Source organism: Sciurus vulgaris (assembly GCF_902686455.1).
Source record: "Sciurus vulgaris genome assembly, chromosome: 10".
NCBI lineage: Eukaryota > Metazoa > Chordata > Mammalia > Rodentia > Sciuridae > Sciurus > Sciurus vulgaris.
In genome coordinates this window covers 115803681-115825430 of record NC_136470.1, presented here as the reverse complement: position 1 = coordinate 115825430, position 21750 = coordinate 115803681, and the positions used below count along the sequence as shown (strand labels likewise).

The 21750-nt window shown below is 53.2% G+C and overlaps 1 protein-coding gene across 4 annotated transcripts in view; it reads left to right on the top strand.

The window, feature by feature from the left end:
* The first annotated feature begins 1877 nt into the window (after nt 1-1877).
* The window catches only part of CACNA2D2 (calcium voltage-gated channel auxiliary subunit alpha2delta 2), a 137913-nt gene continuing 118040 nt past the window's right edge, over nt 1878-21750 (top strand). For all 4 annotated transcript variants that reach the window (XM_079155464.1, XM_079155463.1, XM_079155462.1 and 1 more), the window contains exon 1: nt 1878-2374. In XM_079155464.1, the coding sequence (XP_079011590.1) occupies nt 2160-2374 (215 nt within the window). In that variant the 5' untranslated portion in view covers nt 1878-2159. The remainder of the gene's footprint in view (nt 2375-21750) is intronic.

Genomic DNA, 21750 nt, shown 5'->3' with positions numbered 1-21750 from the left:
TGTGCTCTTCCCCTGGGACCATGAGCACAAGTTATCTGTTCAGCAAACAAGTCCGGGAGGACACCTCAGGCCAGTCCTACCTAAGTGTGGGAGGGACAAATGCCAGAGCCAGGTATCACCAGGAGGGACTGGGAAGGGGATGGTTAGCCTGGGCTTATTGACTATTCATTGCAGGACCCTCTCATTCTGTCCAGCCTAGTGGAGGGACTGCTCTGCACAGACATGGGTAGTGGGCACACATTTGGTATACTCAGGCTTCTTTCTCAGTGAGGGTTCTTCTTGTCTCCTGTGGAACTGTCCTGACTTGGTCTCCCACAGTCCATTTGGCCCATCCTGTCCACCAGACCTCAGGACTGTCAGGGGTTTGAGGTCTAGGGATGTGTAAACTCTTACTACCTGTTTACTTTTAATTGCCTCCCTTCTTTATTTGCCTCTGGCCCCTGCACTCTGACTCTGATAATGTTTTGGGGGCTTTGTGGTTTGGTTTGGGGCCTATTGGCAAAACTCAGTCTGACCCCTGAAGGGTCACTCGAGGTCAGCAGGTGGAAAAACTCCAAGAAATGAAGGAAGCTGTCCTTTTGTGGAGCCCTAAATTGTAGGGGTGGAGGAAGTGTGGGGGAAGCACAGTAGGACTAGGGAATAAGTAAAGATTGTCTTGAGTCCTATTTCCAGCTCCTATCACCAACTCTGTGTTCCTCATGCCAGGAACCACTGTTCTTCCCTCCTCAACTGGGCTGACCTTTGAGTGGATGATATGAGACCCAGATAGATAACATGAAGTGGGGGCTTCTGAGCATCTATCTCTGAACTAAGCTGACCAGCAGTTACTGTCCCTCACTCTTCATGTTAGATAGTCTTTGGGTAGCTAATGCTAAAGGGGCCTGGCTCTGTGCCAGGCTGGCAGAGCTCATTCTCCTATCCTATCCAGTGATAGAGAGACATTTCAGGGGGAACATTAGGAGGATACCAGGGATACTCTCCTCCAACTATGAGTGTGTCTGCTTACCAACTAAATTACCCCATTCTCACTTTATCTTGGACATGGGACTGAGAACCCACACAAGCATTCTCAGGGAGGAAACTGAGGCTCTGAGAGGCTACCCACAGCTGAGGGTTGGAAATGAAACCAGTCCCAGCCTTCTCCCTGAAGCAGGGAAGAGTCAGGGGGCTCTAGGGATGTTTTTGCTCACACTCCTTGGCCCTAGAAGAGTCTAACTAGCAGCTGTGCAAGCCCTGGGAACTGGGGCTTGCGTCTCCTCTCTGCACAGTGCCTGCTTAGCCCAGGGAAGTGAAGCCAGGAGGCTGCATCCTGCCATCCTCAGCCCCCGACACCGGTGCAACTGTACCCAGGTTCTGGCTCAGGGAAAAAGGAGGTTCAGCCTTTCTTTCTGCCAGGGTCTGAATGTGCAATCCCTGGCTGAGAGAAATCTTGAGGTAGCTGGAGTCACTGGGGGTATGACAGCACTGTCGCCCTCTTCTCTGGTCTGCCGAATCCTTTCATTCCATCATTGAATTTATGACTCCAGGCCTCAAGCCTGTTGAAGGTCGAGCCCCCAGAAGGGTCACATATGCCTCTGCCCTGGATCTCAGGAGGTGGACTCTTCCTGCGGGTGGGGCAGAGAGGAGCTCCCGGGCTTGAGGTGTGGGGATCCGGCACACAGCACGCTTTGACTGTGGCTGGGGCACAGGACGCGCGCGCCCGGACTCCACTCGGTTGCGCGGGCCAGTAGGGCAGGCTCGGGGCTGCGCGGGGACGAGGGGCGCGCGGGCACAGGCGGGCGCGTGGCCGCGGCGGGGGCGAGCCGGCCGGGGAGGAAGGAAGGGGGAGAAGAAGGGAGGGAGGGGGGCGGGCCGGCCGGGGAGCGGGGGAGGGAGGAAAGGAGAGAGAGGAGAGGGCGGCGCCGGCAGGTTGGCGGCGCCCGCTATTTGAGCGCAGGTCCCGGGCCAGGCGCTCAGAGCGCTTGGAGCCGGCGCGGCGGGGAGATCGTAGCTTGCAACCCGCAGAGGCGCTGCGGCCAGTGCAGCCCTAGAGGCCCCGCGTGGAGTAGGTGGCGGAGGAGGAGAGGCCGGTTGCCGCCCGCGCCCCCCCATCCCGCCGCCGCCGCCGCCGCCGCCGCCGCCGCCCCCCCTTCCCGCGGCGCCGCATCTTGAATGGAAACATGGCGGTGCCGGCTCGGACCTGCGGCGCCTCTCGGCCCGGCCCGGCGCGGACTGCGAGCCCCTGGCCCGGCCGCGGCCCCCGGCCCTGCCCTGGCCCCTGGCTCCCGGCGTCCGGGCCCGCGCGCCCGCTGTTGCTGCTGCTGCCGCCGCTACTGCTTCTATCGCTGCTCGCCGCCCCCGGCGCTTCTGCCTACAGCTTTCCCCAGCAGCACACGTAAGTGGCCTCCGCCGGCCGCGGGACCCCGCCGAGCCCTGCGCTCCCCTTAGCCCTTCTGTCGGCGCTGGTTCCTCACAGCGATCCGCTGTGGAGCGGGGGCGCTGGGTCCCGCGGAACGCTGCGCCCGGGGGCGGTGGCCCCAAGCCCCGAGGGTTGGCAGCCACGGTCCGGGCGCTTCTAGCTACGTCGCGAAACTTCCCCGCGGTGCCCCTTCTTCATCCAAACCCCCAAATGGGTCAGGGCAAGATCTCCAAACCCCGGGATGGGGTGGGGGTCCGAGTCTGACAGCTGCTTCTCCTGGCGCTGTCCGGATGAAAAGGAAACCCGGTGTTGGGTAAGGGGCTGGGCAGCGACCCCTGCCCGGCAGAGTTGGAGTCGTGCATCTGCCGCACGTTCTCTCCCTGGTGGGAACCTGGCGCTTTAGAGTCAGAGGTGGGGTCACCTCCACACCTGTCTTCTTGGGCCTTTTTCTTTTGAAGGGGGCTGGATGCAGAGGGTGTGAGCATCTTCTTACTGTGATCTCTGTCGCCTGTTCTTGGCCACCCCTCTACCTGAGGGGGGTGTTCCCCAGGGCCAAATTGGGAGGTAAAGGTGCTGGGGTCCAGACAGAAGGTGAATGTGGGGAGGACCCCCGCCTGCCCCTGCTGCTGCTGCTGCCACTGCACTGCCAACAGGGTGATAGCATCTTGGTCTCTGCCAGCCTCTGTTGGTGCTGCTCTTGGTCTTTCTGAGCCTCCTTACCCTCTCAAAGAACCGGAAAACTAAGCCAGATGTTTCTGGACTGCGAGTGGGTATTCAGTGTGAATGGCCTTTAGGACAGCATCCGTTTTCTGACACCATGCCCCAGCCATATGTCAGTACCCAGATAACCCTTTGGGGAATGGTGATCACCCTGCTTCTGTTTTCTGTCCCTGGGTCTGAGGAGCCACCTGTCCCTGCACTCCTTCATTAGTGTCTTGGCCTAATGTTTGGGGCCTGAGGAGTTGTGCTGCTGGTGGCCAAGGGGAAGGGTCTGGCTTCAGGGAGGGGGGAGGCTGACTGCGTCATTTGAGCATTTCTGCTCAAGGGTAGGAGCCCCTAGTTTTGCTACAGAACCTGCTGACTCCAGCTTGTAGATTCTCCCAAATGAGGAAAAAACAAACTCAGGAGAAGCACTGCTTTGAGTCTTTCTCCGTCTTGTCATCTCTCTGAGCACAGCCTGGCTGTGCTTAGGCGGTGATCAGTTGGCAAATTACAGGTGCCGCACAGACGTGTCCTCTGTCAAACGTCTGGATTTTTCGTGTGTGTATGGGTGGGGGGCGCACAGAGAGAAGAGAATTGTATGGAAGTTCAAGGCTGGTGGGTGCATTATCGTCTTTCCTTTGCGGCGTTTAAAAAGAGCAAAAACATTATTTTTGTTGTTCTTTCTTGCTCAAAGCCAAGCACAAGCCAAGCCACAGTTATTTTTTTCCTACCCGTTTCATAGCTCCTTGAGTGAAGGTTTAAGTAAACGTCTTTTTCTGCCTCTCTTGACCTCGCTTCCCTTCCCTGCAACCTGCAGTTGTTCACACGTCTGCTGGGCCTGCATGGGTCTCCCTTAGAAGGCCAGAGTGAGACCCTGGCTAGAGTGGACACCTGTCCCTCTGTTTCCAGCCAGAAGATGGTGAGGCGGGTGTGACAGCAGCGGCACATTTCCAGCTGGACTCTCTTGTCGATGTAGTTGGAGCTAATTTGAGGGTTTGGGACATGTCTTGCAAACCATAATAAGGGAATGAGAGTGGGGGTAAGGCAGGGGCTGTGGAGCTCTGAGGGTCCAGGGGGAGGTGACTAATGGTGTGACATCGTGGAGGGTTTGTCATGACAGCCAGCGCCCTTCAGCTGCCCTGGTCTGGCAGATGCAAATGCTTTTTGATCCTTGGAGGGAGGAAAGGGAGGGAATCTTGAGGTCCCCTCCCTATGACCGTAGCTGGTTCGAGTTGGGGCTTTTGTTGAACTAACATAAAAGGCTGGAACTGCCACTGGGGCCAGAGGACTCTGTGTGACTGCTTGAGGGTGAGTGTCTGGTCAGCATGGCCAGGCTAGGATGACATTGATACAGGTGGATTTCCAAGGTGGTGAGTGGGGCTCTCAACCTTAAGGTATTGGAGCGACAACTTCTCAGTGGGGAGGGCCCTTGATGGTCAAGTAATTTCCTTCCTCATTAGTGTCTGCCACTATGAATGGGCCCAGCTTTGTAAGCTGCTGGGTTTTAAGCAAGTGCGGTTTCGGGGTCCGTTGGCTGTTATTTCTGTAATAGCTCTGGCAGCATGGCTCTCTTTCCACCAGGTGAAATGGACCAAGGCTGCTGCCAGATTGAGAAGGGCAAAGGAGTTGCTGCTGGAGGGAGGACAGGACATCAGCTTTAAGAAGGGGGCCTCTCTCACTCCACCCAGACCTGGATCAGGGTTTCAAACAAGGCAGAGGGCATGTGTGCATTGTGTGTGGGTCCGTATGCTTTGTGTGTGTGCACATGTGTGCACTCGTGTGTCTTGGGGATGGAGTCAGAACATACTGCGTTTCACCTCCTTTTTCCAATTATGCCCACCCTGGTATTCAGGCAGGGGATGCTTTCCTCACTGCTATCTTCCCCTATGTCTTTCTCTTCTCTCTCCCCTGTCCCCCTTCTTTGAGTCTGTCTGTCCCTCTCATCAGTCTGTGCCCACCCTGATCTGCCTGCCTCTTCTGTCTTCTTTGTTGGGTCATGGTACCCTGTTCCCTGGAATCCCTGGGTTTCTCTGTTCCCTGCTCAATGGAGTCCTGGCTGAGTGCTGGGTGGAGTGTCTGGTTGAGCTGTCCACCTGGCTGTATTCTTTAGCCCAGTGCTGCTTCGGTGGTGGTGTGGGCCAGTGCCTTCCTTCCTCTGGGGGTGTGGGGGTGAGCAGTGAAGGGTCCTGAGGGGTTTGGACCCCCAGAAAATTAACAACAGCCGAGTACCTACATGCTTATCTCCTGAGTGGACACACAGGGAGAAAAACCCACGACAGGGCATGCGTCAGTCTAGCTATGGTTAATGGTGGGTGACGTGTGTCTGTCTGGGTCTTCCAACCCCTGTCTCCACCTCCCTGTGGCTCTCCCTATTGGAGGGAGTCAACATTACACATCTGGGTTCCTCATCTTCCCAACAACCTGCCGCAGCTTTTGCAGGAGGGAGGGGTGAGGCTTCGTGGCCTGCTGTCACTGATATGCAGCGCTGCCAGATGCTCTTATCCCTCCTGTTGTTGAGGATTTGGGGGGAGAAGCTTGGCTGCTGTTACCTGTTCTGGATCCCACCTTTACTGGTGCCTCCTCCTGGCTAGCTGTGTCAATTCCCTGAGAGGGAAGAAGTCCATTTTAAGATGAGTCCCCTCATAGTTTGAGGGTGTGTCTCATTCTGGATTCCTTGTCACACTCATGTCCCTAAGGAGAGACTGACCCCAGAATGAAGCTGGCCCCCAAAGTGGAGTGAGTCTTCTGCAGTGTCTCTTTCTCTCCTCTGCCTGGGTGCAAGTGGGCACCAACAGCTCTTGGCACCTCAGATACTTACGGGTGGACACTGTCAGCTCCTGGAATGAGGCAATTTGGGTATCAAGTGTAAGCCCTATGTGCTCATACTTTGGCCTCCAGAGCTGACCCTCTTCACTTGGATAACCTTGTCTCAGTTTCTCCAATTGAGATAACAGAATTCTCGGGCTGGGGAGATAGCTCAGCTGGTAGAGTGCTTGCCTCGCAAGTACAAGGCCCTGAGTTTGATCCCCAGTACCACAAAAAAAAAAAAAAAAAAAAAAAAAAAAGTAGAGATAACAATTCACTTAAGAGGCTGGTGAAAAGAATTAATAGGGGATGGGTAGCCTCTGGCGGGCAGGGGAGTGCCCTTGGGCACCATGCCAGCTACTATTCATATTAGTATCAAGTCCAGGTGCCACAGGTCCTCCCTTGCCAGGCTTCTCACAATGTTCACACAGGCTAAGTGCCTTCTTGTCTCTCTGCTTTGCTCCTGCTGTCCCATCATCACTGCAAATTTTTCTTATACCCATACCTTCTAGAGGCCTCCCCTGTTCCAGCTCTGGGCTGTGCCACTGGTGCAGACTATTCTCACCCACACCAGCTCCTTGAGGACAATCACCAGCCATCTCCCTCCCTCCTTACCTCCCTTCAGCCCAGCTCATCTGTAATGGTGGACATTGCCAAGCTTATGGTGGCCTCCCCTCACTGAACGCATGTCAGGCTGCTCATTCACATTGCCACTTTGACCTTAGTCATGCCCATCCCACAGATGGGGAGATCGAGATTCAGAAAGATGAAAAGACCTGCACAAAGTCCACAACTGCTGGTGGAAGGACTGGGAGAGTATTATTCTGTCAGACATGTAGCTGCCCTGCCAGGGAACTTGGAACTTCTGGGTAGTGGGTGCAGGAAAGGGGGAGGCTAGAACATGAGTCTGGAGAGGAAAGAGAAAGGCATAGGATATAGAACATGGGCCAACATCTCCCAGGTGCAACCTTTTCTGCTGTGTCCCTCCTTCCTCCTCTGGGTCCCAAGCAATCCTGAGGGACTTTCCTTGGTCAAGGCTGCCTAGCCAGGCCCCACCTTCCCTTCCTACCATGTTCATGCAGACCATCTGGAGGCACTCCAGCCCAGAGTTGTCCTTTTCTCCCCAAGGCTTTTTTGTTTTCCCTCTTCTTCCTCCTCCTCCTCCTTCTTCTTTATCCCCCCCAGTGCAGGAGCTTGAACCCAGGGCCATGCCCATGCTGGGCAAGCACTTTGCCACTGAGCTACATCCCAGCCCTCCCCAAGGCCAGGCCTTCTTGGCAAGGAGCTTTGGCAGAGGGGAGGAGAGACTCCGTATCCAGATTCCAGAATGACTCTGAGAAGGTTACAGTAAAGGTAGAGCTGGAGGTCTGTTCATGGGAACTTGAAGCTGGATCTTCTTGGCAGTTCTGCCAGGCCCAGGGGACTTCAGAGGACTCAGACCTTCTACATGCTTGGTGGTTTCATGCTGTGTGGGGTTGGGTGAGCCTGGGAACTAGGATTCTCAAGGGCTTATTGCTATTCAAGGGGTATCTGGAGGTTTGAGCGCCAAAGCAGGCATACCTGGGCCCTGTCTGGCACATTAATGTTGCCTATGGGATGGGAGTGATCTATTTCTCTTCCCCTTTGAGCCCCTATTCCTACATTACCCTGAGATTAATCTGGGTCCAGTGACCTGAGTTTTTAAGTTCTTGGGTCCCCAGCCTTGGGAGCACTAGAGCTTAGGTCCCTGAGGCAGGGCAGGGGCTTTTCTTCTGCTCCTTCCATCCTACTGGGGAGATTCTCTTCATGTCAGGTTTATTTTTTTCCTGGTGCCTTCTGTCTAAACAAGAAGCTACAGAATCAATATTCGTATTCCCAGAGGAAAGTGTATGTGTGGTTTTTGCTTTTATTCCTTTCCCTTCTTCTCTTGTCCTATGTAACCTGAAGAACCTCCTGCACTGCTGTGGCCAAGAACAGGTAGGGGGAGGCAGGGGGGTGACCACAGAGATTGAGATGCCTTTAGAGGCTTGTGAGGTCTCCAGAGCCATCTCTTGAGATTCCCTGAAGGATTTAAGGATTCTGTCCTTCTTGACCTACACAGTCCAAGCCTGACTCTATGTGGGCAGGCCCCACTCTGCCACTGTGGGACTCAGGCCTTTGGTTTGATGTCCCCTTTCCTGGCCCTTCTCATCTCACCTTGGTCCCACCAAACTTTCCTTCTTTATCTAGTCTGATCTGGTTCCCTTGTCCCTAGCCACTGCTGGTGTTGTTGACTGAACCTGGTGAGGGTAGGGTCTTACAGGCTAGGAGACCCTGTCTACCTGGGATTAGGTAGAGGGGGCTCTTCACTCCATCAGGGCCCCCACCTTGGATGGGGGACCTCCATTAAGGGTAGCGGGATAGTGACCTTGGACAGAGCTCCTCCTCCCTCAGTTTCCTCTTTTCTAGGGTCCTTCTGAGTGACATTCAGCACCATAAGAAGGCAGATCAAGGGCCTTCCTGCTCCTCTCTGTACTGCTGTAGCCAGGGGTGAGATCTGACCCCAAGTCCAGTTATCTTCATCTGTCTTGGTGTGAGGTGTCTGGACCTCCCATAAGGGTCTGGCTGTACCTTGGGTGCCCTCGAAGTTGCTTTTCAAACTGACCCACTTTGAGCTCTGATTAGCCTAATTGTTTAGCAGAGAGGGAGGGGCACAGGAAATCTTTCCATCTCTCCCCACCTTGGACATGACAATCATTAAACAAAGGGAAAAGGAGTGGTGAGACAGGCGAGAAGTCACCCCCTCTGCCTTTCTCTTCCCCGCCCCTCTTGGATTCTGGGCAGGGCCTTTGCTTCCACCTTGATGCCTTCCTTCTCCAATGCCCACTTCTTTCTGAGTGAGCCCCTCTTGGCATGCTCAGAGACTGCCAGCCCTCCCACCAGCTGCATGACCTTGAGAACCTGCTCAGCCTCTCCCAGGGCTTGGGGCCTCATCTGTAAAATGAGGTTCTCCCAGTTGTGCTGCCTCATTGGGATGTGACAGGTCATGAGGGTGGGCCTGACCTCGAGGAGTAGGACCAGGCACCTATCTACAGTACCCAGCACCCAGGCCCTGCAAGTACCCAAGCCCAGTTGTGGTTTCTGGGACTTCCCTCCTGTGCGTGGTGTGTGTATCTGTAAGCTTGTATGTTTAAGTGTCAACACTTGTGGTTTTCTTACACATGCACTAGATGTGTTCACATGTGCACGTTTATGTGTATACCCACTTGCGTGCCTTTATGAGTAGGCGTGCACATGTGTGTTTGTGCTAGTACTTTGTTTATATCACGTGTGCAGGCGTGTATACACATGCAAGCTCATGTTTATAGACAGGCGCAGGTGCCTGCACATTGTGAACATATGAATTCAAGTGTGGGCATGTGCTTGTGTGCCTGGGTGTGCATATGTAGTGCAGGCACATGACAGTTTATCTCTGCAGCCAGAAAGAGTTTGCAGTGCCCACCTTCTGCACCTGCCTTTGATGTTAATGCCAGGTCTCCCTGGGCAAATGCCGGCAGTGGGAAATAAAGCCTCCTGGTTGTTAGGACCCGTGTTTTGCAAACTTTTATGTCAGGAACAGCCTGAGTTAAGGCTGAGCTGGAAAGTTTGATCAGCTACCAACTGGCGCGATGACAGTCTACGAAGGAAACACACAGAGACTGCGTCCTTGTAATTCAAATTTTTGCAAATTGAATGGTATTTAGATTCCCTGGAGGACTTGGGACTCAGAGGAGCTCTGTGAGTCCTTTGTGAAGTGAAGCATTTTGCAAACAGCCCTTCCATGTGGAAAGTCCGGAGGGTGGGCAGTGGAGGTCAGGGCTCAGGCAGAGCGGGAGACCCTTGCTGTGTGACCTTGGGCTGGCAGTTTTCTCTCTTGGAGTGGGTGCTTCTCATTTATACATGGAAGGGCAGAAGACTGGCAGCTCTCGGAGGATCTGCAGCAGGTTTGGGGTCCTTCCCTGCTGCAAGACATCCTTGCAGTCAGCAGGCATGATTCAGAGCTTGATGATCCCTGCATGGTTCTCTATTCAAAGCATCTCTAGTGAAGCTACTTTCTTTCAAGAAAAGATTTTTGTCTACTGAGCCTTCATGAACATTGCTGTCCCACTGCCCCATGCTGGGCTCTGGTCCTTGGGGCTGTGTAGGTCCTGGCTAATGGGTCTGATGTCTGAAAAAAATGTTTAAGTTGTGTTTTCCTGGCATTCTTAAGGCCTGTGCATTACCAGTGCTGGGATGACCCAAGGTCCTGGGCAGTTTGGAAAGAGGTTTCTGTAAAGTGGCTGTAAGGGGCTTAGGAGCCTGTAGACAGGAGGGATTCTGTAGGGGCAGGGAACCTGAGCAGCCCCACCTCCTTGGCCACTGTGGGCCCTACATGCTTCCCCAGCTTGGGAAGGACATATCACAGCCATCTCATAGGTAGGGAAACCAGGCCCAAGGTGGGGGAAGGGAGCCTTCAGCTCCACCTTTCTGCTGGCTGCCCCACACTGTGCCAGCAGAGCCCAGTCCCTAGCCCTAGTTACTCAGTTCACTCTGCTTGATGGGCAATTCCCCATTCGACCTTTCTCACGCTATGACATACAACTCTTAAAATAATAATAATAATAATACCACCCATGGCACAGGATGAGGGAGCAATGTGATGTCTCCTTGGGCAAAACTGCAGAGCAGAGTGCTCATATGGTGTGAGACCCCAAATCCTAGTGTTCTTCAGGCCAGACCTTGAAGCTGATATCCCTTGCTATTTCTGGGTCCCCATGGGAAGGACAGCTTTGTCACCAGGCAGGGTGGGTACAGATGAGCCGGTATGTTCCTTGAGACAAGGAGAGGTCCCTACTCTGCCTCAAGTTCCAACCTGACGTGGCATTTGAGTCTTGATAACTTCCTTCCGCAGTCCGCGTTTTCTCATTGGCGCCGCCAGAAATGCTGCATTTGAAGCTGTAAAGGTCAGGCCTATGCCGTCACTGATTCCAACAAACAAAGAATAAACAGCCCACCCCAGCCCTGCCCCCAACCTCATTTATTAGAAAAGAGAAGGAACTAGCAGAGCAGTTGCCCTCCACATTGATGGCCTTCACAACTCCTCTTAGTGAGCTGAAGCCAGGGATGATCTCCTCGGACACCCCCAACCCTCCCCCTGCAAGCTGCAGTATCTCCCCATTAGCCATGACCTTGCACCCCAAAAGTCTGATGTGGGCAGAGCCCTACTTCTCAGCCTGGTATTTAAGACCCTGCCTGGAATGGCTTCAGCCTCTGGTCACTAACCCTGGGAATATCAGCCTTCAGCCAGGTTGAACTACTTGCAGGTAAGCTATTTGGCCTCCTCACCTTCTGACCTTCACTCACCAAGCTGGCCTGCTTAACCTAAGTATTGAGCAAGGAGTCTTCCTGAACAACCCCTTTTCTGACTCAGTACCCCTTATAAGCCTCATCTACAATTCTGTGCCCCTCTCCTCTAGTTCTGTGCCACTTCACAGGAGTCCTCAGGGAGTAGGCATTGAGCTGACTGCCACCTCCTCAAAAACTGAGTTAGTGGAATGTATTTGGCTGCAAAGTAAAGAGGCTGCTCTGTGCACACCTTAAGCATGCTAGTGTGAAGATTTCCCCCCTAGTTAGGCCTGTCATTTCTTGACAGGGAGTCAGAGGTGGCTGAATGAGGATTGTCAGCGAGGATCAAGTCCTCACCTGTGCTCTGCCTGGCCTCACTTTTGGTGTGGCTCTCTGTCCTTGGCTGACTTCCTTATGGCAACAAGATGGCTGCCACAGCTCCAGGCATCATGTCAGACCCAGACATTAGGTGTAGAAGAGATGTTTCCTCTGGGTAGGTCCACCCCCCCATCCCCATCTTTCTCTCTCTACTGCTGAGCTACACCCCCAGCTCCTCTGGATTCTCTAAGGAAACCTTGCCCAGAAGCCCCCAGGCTACTTCCCCTCACACCTTATTGGCTAGCACTTGATCATGTGTCTATTCTAAACCAATCACTGGCAACGGAGAAGGCACACTGTGATTGGCTCATGCTAATCAGAATTTACCCTTGAGCTGAGGATGGGGTCACCTTGGGGCTGGAGATGGAGATTCTGCAGACTTACGTTTTGTTAACAAGAAGGCTATAGTGATGGAGAATTGGAAGGCAGAGTCTGCTGCTGCAGGGTCAGACAAGAGACATGAAGGTGGGTGGGAGGGGCTGAGAAGAAGTGGGAGGGGAGGGGAGAGGATAAGGTGGGCACGGTTGAAGAAACAAGGAAGTAGTTGTTTTATCCACGTCAATCACTATGAACTAGGCCCTGGGTAGTGTGTTTCACATACGCTGTCGAGTGATTTCAGTCCATTCATGTCCCCATTTCATAGACAGGAAGAAGTGAGGCTCTGCAAGGCTAAGTGATGACAGATGGTGAAGGCAGGATTCCCACCCTGCACTTGGGTCCAGACACTCAGCCACAATCCCACATAGCCCCTTCTGCAGCTTACCTCATATAGGCAGTCCCTGGTCATAGGTCAAGATGTCCCCACACTCCCATGCTATTCCATCATGCATGTCCCTCTGCAAGGGTTGTCCCTCTCCATTGAAGTTCTTGAGGGTTTATCATGGGGGATTCTGGCTTTCTCTCTGGGCCTGTGGCACTCCAAGTTCCTTTGGAGGTAGATAAGGGACTAGAAGAAGGCTTAGATAAGGGACTAGAAGAAGGCTCTTGACTTTTACCACCTCTCTCGGTAAACAACCCCATCTCATCTGGTGTAGCTGTGGGTCAGTGAGCACTGTTAGGCCAGTTTAATTTCTTTGTGGTAACAGATGGGGAAACTGATGCCCAAATAGGAACACTGCCTTAGACCTCTCAGCTGTTGAGGCATAACCTAGACCAAACCCAGGGGAGGGAGCAGCCACTTCTCTCAAGTTGCTGTGCTGTGCCAGTTGAGTTTGGCTAGTCAGGGACCTGAAGGAAGTCATTCAGGACACCCCCTTTCTCAGGGAACGCCAAGGGTAGACTGTCCTGGACATCAGGAAGCTACTGGTTCAGATGATATATGAAGACATATCATAGCATGAATGGGCTAAGAGGACCCTTACAGAGGGGCACATCTTACTGCTGTGGAGCAGTGCAGCTGACCTGGCCTTAATGAGCCACAGTTGAGAAGGTGTGACCCATGGACATGGCCAAGGGGAAGGCCCCAAACTTTGCCAGGTGCTGCCCCTGGTACTTCATTCTCATCTCCTGGGGAGGGCAGCTGCAGGATGGGGTGTGCTTATGCCTTTAGCAGGGTTGTGTTTTGTGCCTGTACACTACAGCGGGGACTGGAGTGTCATTGATCAGCTCCCCTGACAGATATGATAAGATCCACACTAAAGTAGCCATGTTTCCAAGACCTGAGGTCTTCCTGTTTTTCCTGTTTTTCTCTGGACTTCGTTCACTGCACCAGTCCTGGTCTGAACTGGGTACAGTGTTCAGGATTGGTCAGCCAAGGGCACAGATCTTGGGATAAGCTCTGAGCTCTGTTGTGCTACTGGGTTGGGGTTCCCCTTGGTCACTGAAGGCTCCACCTGGCATATGAAGACAGAGGGCTCTCTGGGATCATCAGGATTCAGAGAAGTGAGGAGCTAAGGCACAGCCATGAGCCCTCCAAACCAGGAACAGGCCTCCTATGAGTCAGGCCTACTTTTGACCTGCTGGGAGCTAATGGTGCCAACTTCCATGTGCACATGGAGTAGAGGGAAAGGGCAGTCTAAACTCACTCTCCATTCCTCCACCTGTCCATCCTCTCTCTTCTTTTACCCACTTTTCGCCCACCTGCCTGGGCAGAAGAACTTGCAGGGAGGGAAGCAGCATGTTCAATTATTTATGCCAGACTTCTGCTGCTGCAGGCCCCAGAAACCCCAGGGGCTTGTGTAGCAGGGTCATGGGTCTCCCTCTGCTTTTCCTCTCCTCATCTCTTCTTACCTTACCCTAGCCTTGGCCCTGTCCAGCTCACCGTGGGAGTCTGGGCATTCTCCCTGCCCCCCTCCTCCTAGCCTGAGTGTCCTTATCATTCTCAGCACCCTCATTCTCAGAGGGATGATCCTGCAGCTGCCAGTGATGCTTCCTTGCCACCCCATCTGCATAGCTGTCATCCTTGTTCTGCCCTGTAAACTGGTGCTTATGGCACCCACAGTCCAAAAAGCTGCTTTTAATAGGGAAGATGGGGGGCTGGATGGGGGGACCGAGTGTCCACAGGGCAGCAGCCGTCTCATTCCATGGGGGCTTAAAAAGCACCTACTATGCATTGAGCATGGAGGAAGCTGGAGAGAGGTTGGGTAGGCTGCAGAGGACCCTGCCAGTCTCAAGCAGGACCCACTTGTGGTCTGATGGGTCTGTGCTTAATCACTGTCTCTTGAAACCTCCCTTACCTCCCTGTGTGGGTCAGGGGTTCCTAGTCTGTTTCAAGGCTCCCTTCCCTCCCTTCTTGTCCTACAGCAGACCCTGCTTCTGACTGACTATTCACCATGATGCATCCCCTTCAAGGCTGTGTGCCTGGAAAGGGGGTGGGAGACAGTGGCCACCTATCTGTGGCTGGCCAGCACCTACCAGTGCTCAACAAATGTTTGCTGAGCAGTAGCCTGTGATTTGACAGGTGTCCACAAGGCCAAGCTAGTCCTCCTGTGGAAGCTGGAGCAGGCTTTTACATGGTGTGGACATGGCCCCTTATGGACCCCATTTGGCTGCTGCCAGAGTGTAAAGGCCACTTCCACACAACCTCCTGAGGCTCTGTTGCAAGTTGCCTCCAAGGGCTGCCCTGTGGAGGGAGGCGAAGGTGGCCCAGGGATTCATGGGGTGATATTATTTTGCCAGGTGGGGCAGGGCCCAGACATCTGCATTTTTCTGGAACCCTCTAGGTGAGCCTAGGTAAAGAACTAAGGCCCTAAGAGATAGATACAGGATCCCCACACTTCCCAACAAGGGGAACTAGGCTCCCAGGAAAGGGGGATGGGGAGCCTAGTGTACTGGTATGTGCTACCTGGCCAGGCTATTCCCAAATACCTGTTCATGGGGCCAGTGCCAGAGTGTATAACCTATCCCAGGGAGATCTCCTGACCTGCAGAGAACGCTGCCCACCTCCTTCCAGACTGTTTCTCTACATTGATGCTTGCCCATACTCCATCTGCCCTGCTGACCACTTCCTGACCTGCCTGTTTTTAGAACCTGCCTCCTGACTGCCTCTTCCCCACTTGAGGCCACTCTTCACACCTCAGCAATGTGCTGGGCCTGGAGTTTGGGTCTCTGTGGGCTCACAGTCTGTGGGGGAGATAGAGAGTAAGGAAGCGGTCACACATGGCCAGTGCTCCAAGCCTTATCCCAGGGGTGCTGAGACACCCTGCTCCAGGCCTCCATTATCCCCAGCCATTCCTATGAAGGTTGTGACCTACTTTCCTTTTTTTTTTTTTTTTTTTTTTAGTACTAGGGATTGAAGAGTGGGTGGTTAACCAATGAGCCACATCCCCAGTTCTTTTTATTTTGAGACAGGGTCTCATTGAATTGTTTATGGCCTCACTAAGTTGCTGAAGCTGGCTTTGAACTTGCCATTCTCTTGCCTCAGCCTCCCAAGTTGCTGGGATTACAGGTGTGCAGCATAGCACGTACCTGAAATATCTTTTTTCTTTCCCCTGGTACTGGGGCCTCACACAAAAAGTAGGCAAACACTCTACCACTGAGCTACATCATTAGCCCAACCTACCTTCCTTTGAGGATAAGCCATTGTTGAGGGGACCAGGCAAAGGGTAGGGTGGGATTCAGAAGAGGCATACCTTGCACATCCATCCAATCCCAGATCCTGCTGCTCCTGGCAGGTTCGTCTCTTTCCTACTGATGTGCTCCCCAAGAAATGCTGTGGGCAGTGCCTCCCAGCACCCAGGATGCCTTGTATATCCAAAGCACATGACTGGGACCCTGTCTACCATTCACCCTACACCCCAAGTTCTCTGGCAGAGCAGCTGAGGAGGGGGTGATGGGGAACAATCCCAGAGGCCATTAAGCCTGAGCCAGTGCTGGGGGAAATATATTTCACAGGTGATTTCCAGACTGGTGGCGTATAGAGGAGGCTATTACTCTAAAATGAAGAAGGGTGGGGACTTCAAATGGCTGCCTGGAGGGACCTGGAGATGTGGGCTTTGTTGTTCTGGATGTGTGTACCCACTGCATGCTGGAAAGCCTGGCCCAGGGATGAGGGTGTGTGGAGAGGAGCTAGGGATCACAAATACAGCCTCGTGTTACCTTGTTGGAGTTATTTTGTGCCTCAGTTACCTCTTCTTTAAAATGGGATCATATCTCCCATGTTTTTGTAGTCCTGTTTCAGACCATGTTCTCAGAAGATGGGTCTAGTGACAATAACCAGGCAGTGTGGTAACTCTCTGGCCATGCCCCTGGGAATGCCTGAGGAGGTGGGGCTTCTGGGGTGGCTCTTCTATAAGGTGGATCCCTTACAGAAGAAATTTGCATTGCTAAAGGATTCAGCACAGAGTGCCAGAGAGAAAATACCAGGAAAATTGCAGTGGGCAAGTGCTGTGCACTTGTGGGCCCTTAAACAGGCCAGCAGCAGGAAGCCTGACAGGTGATGTTCCCATCTAACTGGGGGAAGTGGTAAGGGATTAAAATAATATCCCCAACCTCTACCATGTGTTGGGCCAAGCCTTAGCATTCTCTGCTACTCACACATTGGGGACAAGGTCACAGTTACAGAAGGTTTTGGGATGCTGGGGCCAGGAGGCTTGACAGAGGAGCCCAGCTGAGATGTGCCGTGTTACAGTCTGTGGAGTGAATGAAGGAATGAATGGATGGAAACAGTTCCTGGGATATGAGGCCTCTCCCTGCCAGTTTGTTCCCCCTTCATTCACTGAAGACCCAGCTTGCCTGGTGAGCCCCTGATTGTTCCCAGATGGAGGGAGCCTCAATTGAGCCCCTCTCCCAGAACCTAGTGTTAAATATGCAGAGTTGATGGGCAGCCCCTCTGATCCTTACTTTTCCCATCTGAGAAATGGAGAGGCAGCCTGGCCTAGACCTTTCTCATAGACTAGACCTGAGGACTTATGAGCTGGGCTGGTCAACACAGGTCACTTGCCATGGCGGAGGTGGCCCACAGGTCCGTGCAGAGATACCCTGGGGAACAAGACCCAGTGGGCTGTTCTTGGGCTTTAGGTAGGGCATCAGCGGACTTAGCCATACAGGTTGTACACAGAGAAATCTAGTACAGCCTGAGGCTCCCACTAGCTCATCCTCTTCCTGTCAGTTCAGGCTGACAACAGTCCAGGGAGGAGATACAGAGGACATGCTGTGTTGGAAGATGATCATGCCATGGAGAAGGGGCAGGATAAACTGGGGGAAGGTTGCAGTTCAACTGGGTGTGGGTAGGGTCAGAGTGGGCTTCACAAAAAAAGAGGAGACATTCGGGTAAAGCCCAGAAGGAAAGGAGCATGGGAGCCACGTGAGTATCTGAGTGCTCTAAGCAAAGAAGCAGTGAGTGCAAAGGTTCTGAGGTGGGATGTGGTCAGAGCAGAGGGAGGAGTAGGGGAGAATAGGAGAGGAGGAGGTCGGGAGATAACTGGGGTCAGCTCAGGCACGGCCACTCAATTAGCATGTATTTGGTCATTGCTCAAATAAGTTGGGAACCAAGGGAGCAGAGAAGGAATGGGATCAAGGCGTGGCCATGGTGGTAGTAAGACATGCCAGTGGTTTTTTTTTGTGTGAACATCTGGAAGAGCTGTAGACAGCTAAGCTGAAGGAAGCTGGGGAAGAGCAGGTCCAGGAATGAGCAGGTTTTGGATACAATGAGTTTGTGATGCCAACTACGTGTCAGTGTGGCAGTGTGTCTGAGCTGGCTCTGTGTCTCTGAAGAGGTCCTGGCTTAGCTGTGCCTGTCCAGGCTGGGTGCCAGGGACCAAGCAGAGAATCCTGCTTTGTGACCCCTGAGCTTACCACCTGCTGCCTGCACCAAATGACCTTATCTTTCACTATTGGGAGTGTGCTGCTCCTGGTGCACTTGAAGATGACTTCTACAGGCCTCTGAGTGGTGCAGCCTGCTTTAGTGCCCACAGTCAGTGTGTGGTCACACCCCTGGGGCAACATGTGTGCAGAGCTCACTCATGGGTCTTGCCCAGGCTATGCCCTTTATCTGGACTGCCCTCCAGCTCACATGATGTCCCCTTCATCTGGCCAGCCTAGGCAAGGTTGGGCTTCTTGCCATGTACCTTGTCCCCCAAGGCTCACCCGGCTCCTCTTCCCTCCACTCATCATCCCATCTGAATCATATGTTTGCCTGCTCTGCTTGAATTCCAGGCTCCCAAGGGTAGACCTGCATCTGCCTTGCTCACCACTGAATCCCTCTCTCGTGCTCACAGTAGGTACTCAAGAACTATCTAAATGGATAGATGAGTGAATGAGTCACTGAATGAACGGGTAAGTGAGGAGTGACTGAGCTAGTTAGGCATTTGCAGAAAGTTGGAAACACCTACAAAGTATTTTGCCAGTAATAAGCCCTGCTCATTCAGCCATGGCGCTTCTCCTGGAGCCAACGCTAAGGACAATACAGACTCATCAGACAGGATGGTTCCTCTACCTGGCTACCCCCTGACAGTGCCAGGAGATGGGGTCCAGAGATGGCACTTAAAGCCCCTTCTTCATTGCAGCTGTGCATCCCTCACAGCCTGCAGAGGGGATTTGCGTTACTAACAGATTCACCACAGAGCACCCAAGTAACAGACCTGCAGTGCAGTGTGCTCAGTGGGGGTTGAGTACTTGCATTCACATGCAGCTTGGCTGGCTCTCAGAAACCAGGCACCATGGAGAAACAAATCCCATAGAAGTGGGCCTTCTCCCCTTACCTGGTCCAGGTGCCCTGGGAGCAAGGGGGCCTTTGAGAGAGCTGGTAGGGGTAGTTCTACCCTGCTGAGACAACATTCCCCAGAAGGATAGGACTGGGAGTCTAAGGAGGGACTTCCCCATTGCACCCAGCTTTGGATTGCTTGAGAGGCAATGGGAGTCTTTGATGTAGGGGAGTGTTAACTCCCTTCCCTAAATTGGAAAAAAATACATAAACAAAGTGTGGCCCTTACCTGAACCCTGTTCCCTAAGTTTTAGCTTTTGGAATCCTTCTTGAAAGTAAGGAGGACTGTGGTCTTGGGGACATGGCCAGGGCTCTGGAGCCAGACTTTACTGGGTTCAAATCAGGTTCAGCCTAGACTCGTTGTGTGGTCTTAGGCAAGTTGTTTCATCTCCTTAGGCTTCAGAGTCCTCATCTGTGAAGTGGGCATAAATTGGTTTGCACCTGGCCAAGGGTGCTATGTGACTTGAGTGGAAATCACACAAAGCACCTGGCACACAGTAGGTGATCTACATCTTCATTTCCTTTCCCTCAACTGCCTGCTAAACTTGGAGCCCTGCTGTCTAACCTCTCTCCTGTTGGAGAGGGAGGTACCAGTCTGGTGATGGTAGGAGATGTTTGGGAAAAACTATCCCCAGGTGTTTCCAGAAGGCTCTTTTCTTCCAGACCCCAAGCTAAGCTCTTCAGAAAGCTTGGTAATGGAACCAGGCTGCAGACCCAACCTGAGGCGATGTTTGGTAAAGTGTGGTGAGAACTGTGAGTTTGAGAAGGGGAAAGGGAATGCTTCCTGTCAGAGGTGACTTGGCCAAGTAGAGGAGGGACAAGACCAGAGGACAAGCTGGCCCTGATTAAGTTGAGTTCTGAAATTTTGGTAAGACTTTTCCTCTGTACCTGGATGTCCTCAGGAGGCCTGTAAGCTTCCACAAAGGGGGAACAAAGGACAGCGAGGGGGTCTCTGTCCTCCTCAAGGCAGGAAGCCATGTACAGGACATACACAGAGGACATCTATTTGTGGCTCAGCTAGGATTTGACTCATGCTGGGGGTGGGGAGGATGTGCAGGAGGGGAGATGGAGACGTCAAATCATAGAGCCTGACCAGAATGATTGGTGAAATGTGGACAGGGTCTGTCCTGACACCTCTACTCAGGCTTCAGCTACTGTGTGGGGCAAGAATCAGTGCTGCAGCTCCTGGGTTCCCGTTTGACTTATCTGGTTGACCTCCACAGGTGCCTCAGTCCTCCTCTGTACCCCTGAGACCAGGCTTAGACATGGCTCTCCCATCACAGCACCTGGCTGGTCACACAGGGACTTCAGCCTCATGCCCACTCCTGAGGGCCAGTCTCACCACACTTCAGCTTACCCTGGTTGTGAAATGGGTCTGGGTGGGGTTGTGTTCCCATCATGCCTGACTATGGGGTGTATTCTGGGGAAATCAGTTACTGCAGACTTCAAAATGCCTACAGTCTGTGTCATTGGCTAGGGCAGGTGGTTCCAGGCCTGGGGAGCAAAACAACAGATACCTACGCCAGTGGCCCTGGTGGGGACCCTTTGCTTTGCCCCAGGTGGCCTTGGCTGTTTTGTGAACTTCTCTTGGGAAATTCATGAACAATGACTCCCAGGTGCTGGCACCTTGGGGACCCATGAACCTTGGCCACCAGAGCTTTATCTCTAATCTCAGGAAAGGATTCCCCCACTCCCTCTCTGTGTGGTGAGCTATAAATCACTTACCATTTGTGGCTGCTTGTCTCCGTGTACCAGCACTTTCTCAGTGTAGTGCAGGGAAATCAAAACACAGGACTAATTGGGATGCTGGGACACCACATAGGATTTTGTTAGGAAATAAAAGGTGAATGATCCTGCTGCCAGAGCAGTTTGAAAACCACCAGTGTAGCCCAACATCATCAGTCCATAAATGGGAAACTGAGGCACAGGCAGGGGAGTGGGAGAGCCTGCACAAAGCCCATGGGCTCTGGCCTCAAGAACCAGAATCTAAGTATTCAGGAGGAAGCACCATGAGCAGGGGTTGGGTGGAGGTGCTGGGTGACCTGCGTTGGGGATAGGGTGACAGAGAAAGAATGGAGGACAGTCCATGGTGTGGGCTATTCCTCTGCACTTTCTTCTTGCTTCCTGGAAGAAGTGGCTGTGCCAACACCCAGCCCTTCTGGGAGAGCGATGAATTATGCATGGAAGTCACAGGCCTGGGCAGGCCCATCATAAATGAGCCTTAATAATTCATACGGAGAGGAGCCAGGGGAAGGGAGGGCCTCCCGGGCCAGCCCCGGGGCAGCCTCCATCTCCAGCCCCTCCACAGGCTCCCTCTGCCCACCCCACCTGCCTCTGTCCAGGTCCAACAACATGCAGATAGGTCAGTCTGTTCCTCCGAGTTGAGGAGCAGGAGCCTCCTCTCTTGGGCCTACAGCCCAAAGCAGGGGTAACAGTAGGGGATAGAGAGGCAAGCTAGAACAATAACCCCAGGAGAGACATGGAGATCAGTTGCTGCTGGTGGGGAGATGCAGTTTAAAATGTGGGTCCAGGTGGCCTGCACTGAGCTGGCATGTATGCAGAGACCTGAGGGAGGTGAGGGGCCCCCATGAACTGTTGGGGAAAGGCAGAAGGAACAGTGTACAAAGCGGGGTGCAGGGCTGTGTGCAAGCCATACTGAAGAGACCAGTGTGGCCTGAGGGCCAAAATCAGAATGAACTCTGGGGGATGGCCACTGGATGGACTTTGGCTTTTCCTCCAGTTCCGTGGAGCTACAGCTTGGTGTTGACAGGAGGAATACCTTTCCTAAAGGACACCCTAACTGTTTGTGGAGGGGAATAGATTGAGGGAGGTGGGATGCCAAGGTGATCAGTGAGCTGGCAGCTGCTGGTCCAGGGAGAAGATGACGGTGAAGGCCAAGTGGGAAGCAGTAAAGTGAGCATATTACCAAGGCAGAGCCAGTAGGACTTGCGGATAGGCTGGATGTGTGAGAGAAAGTGGGTTTCTGGTCACCCCAGAGCTTTTG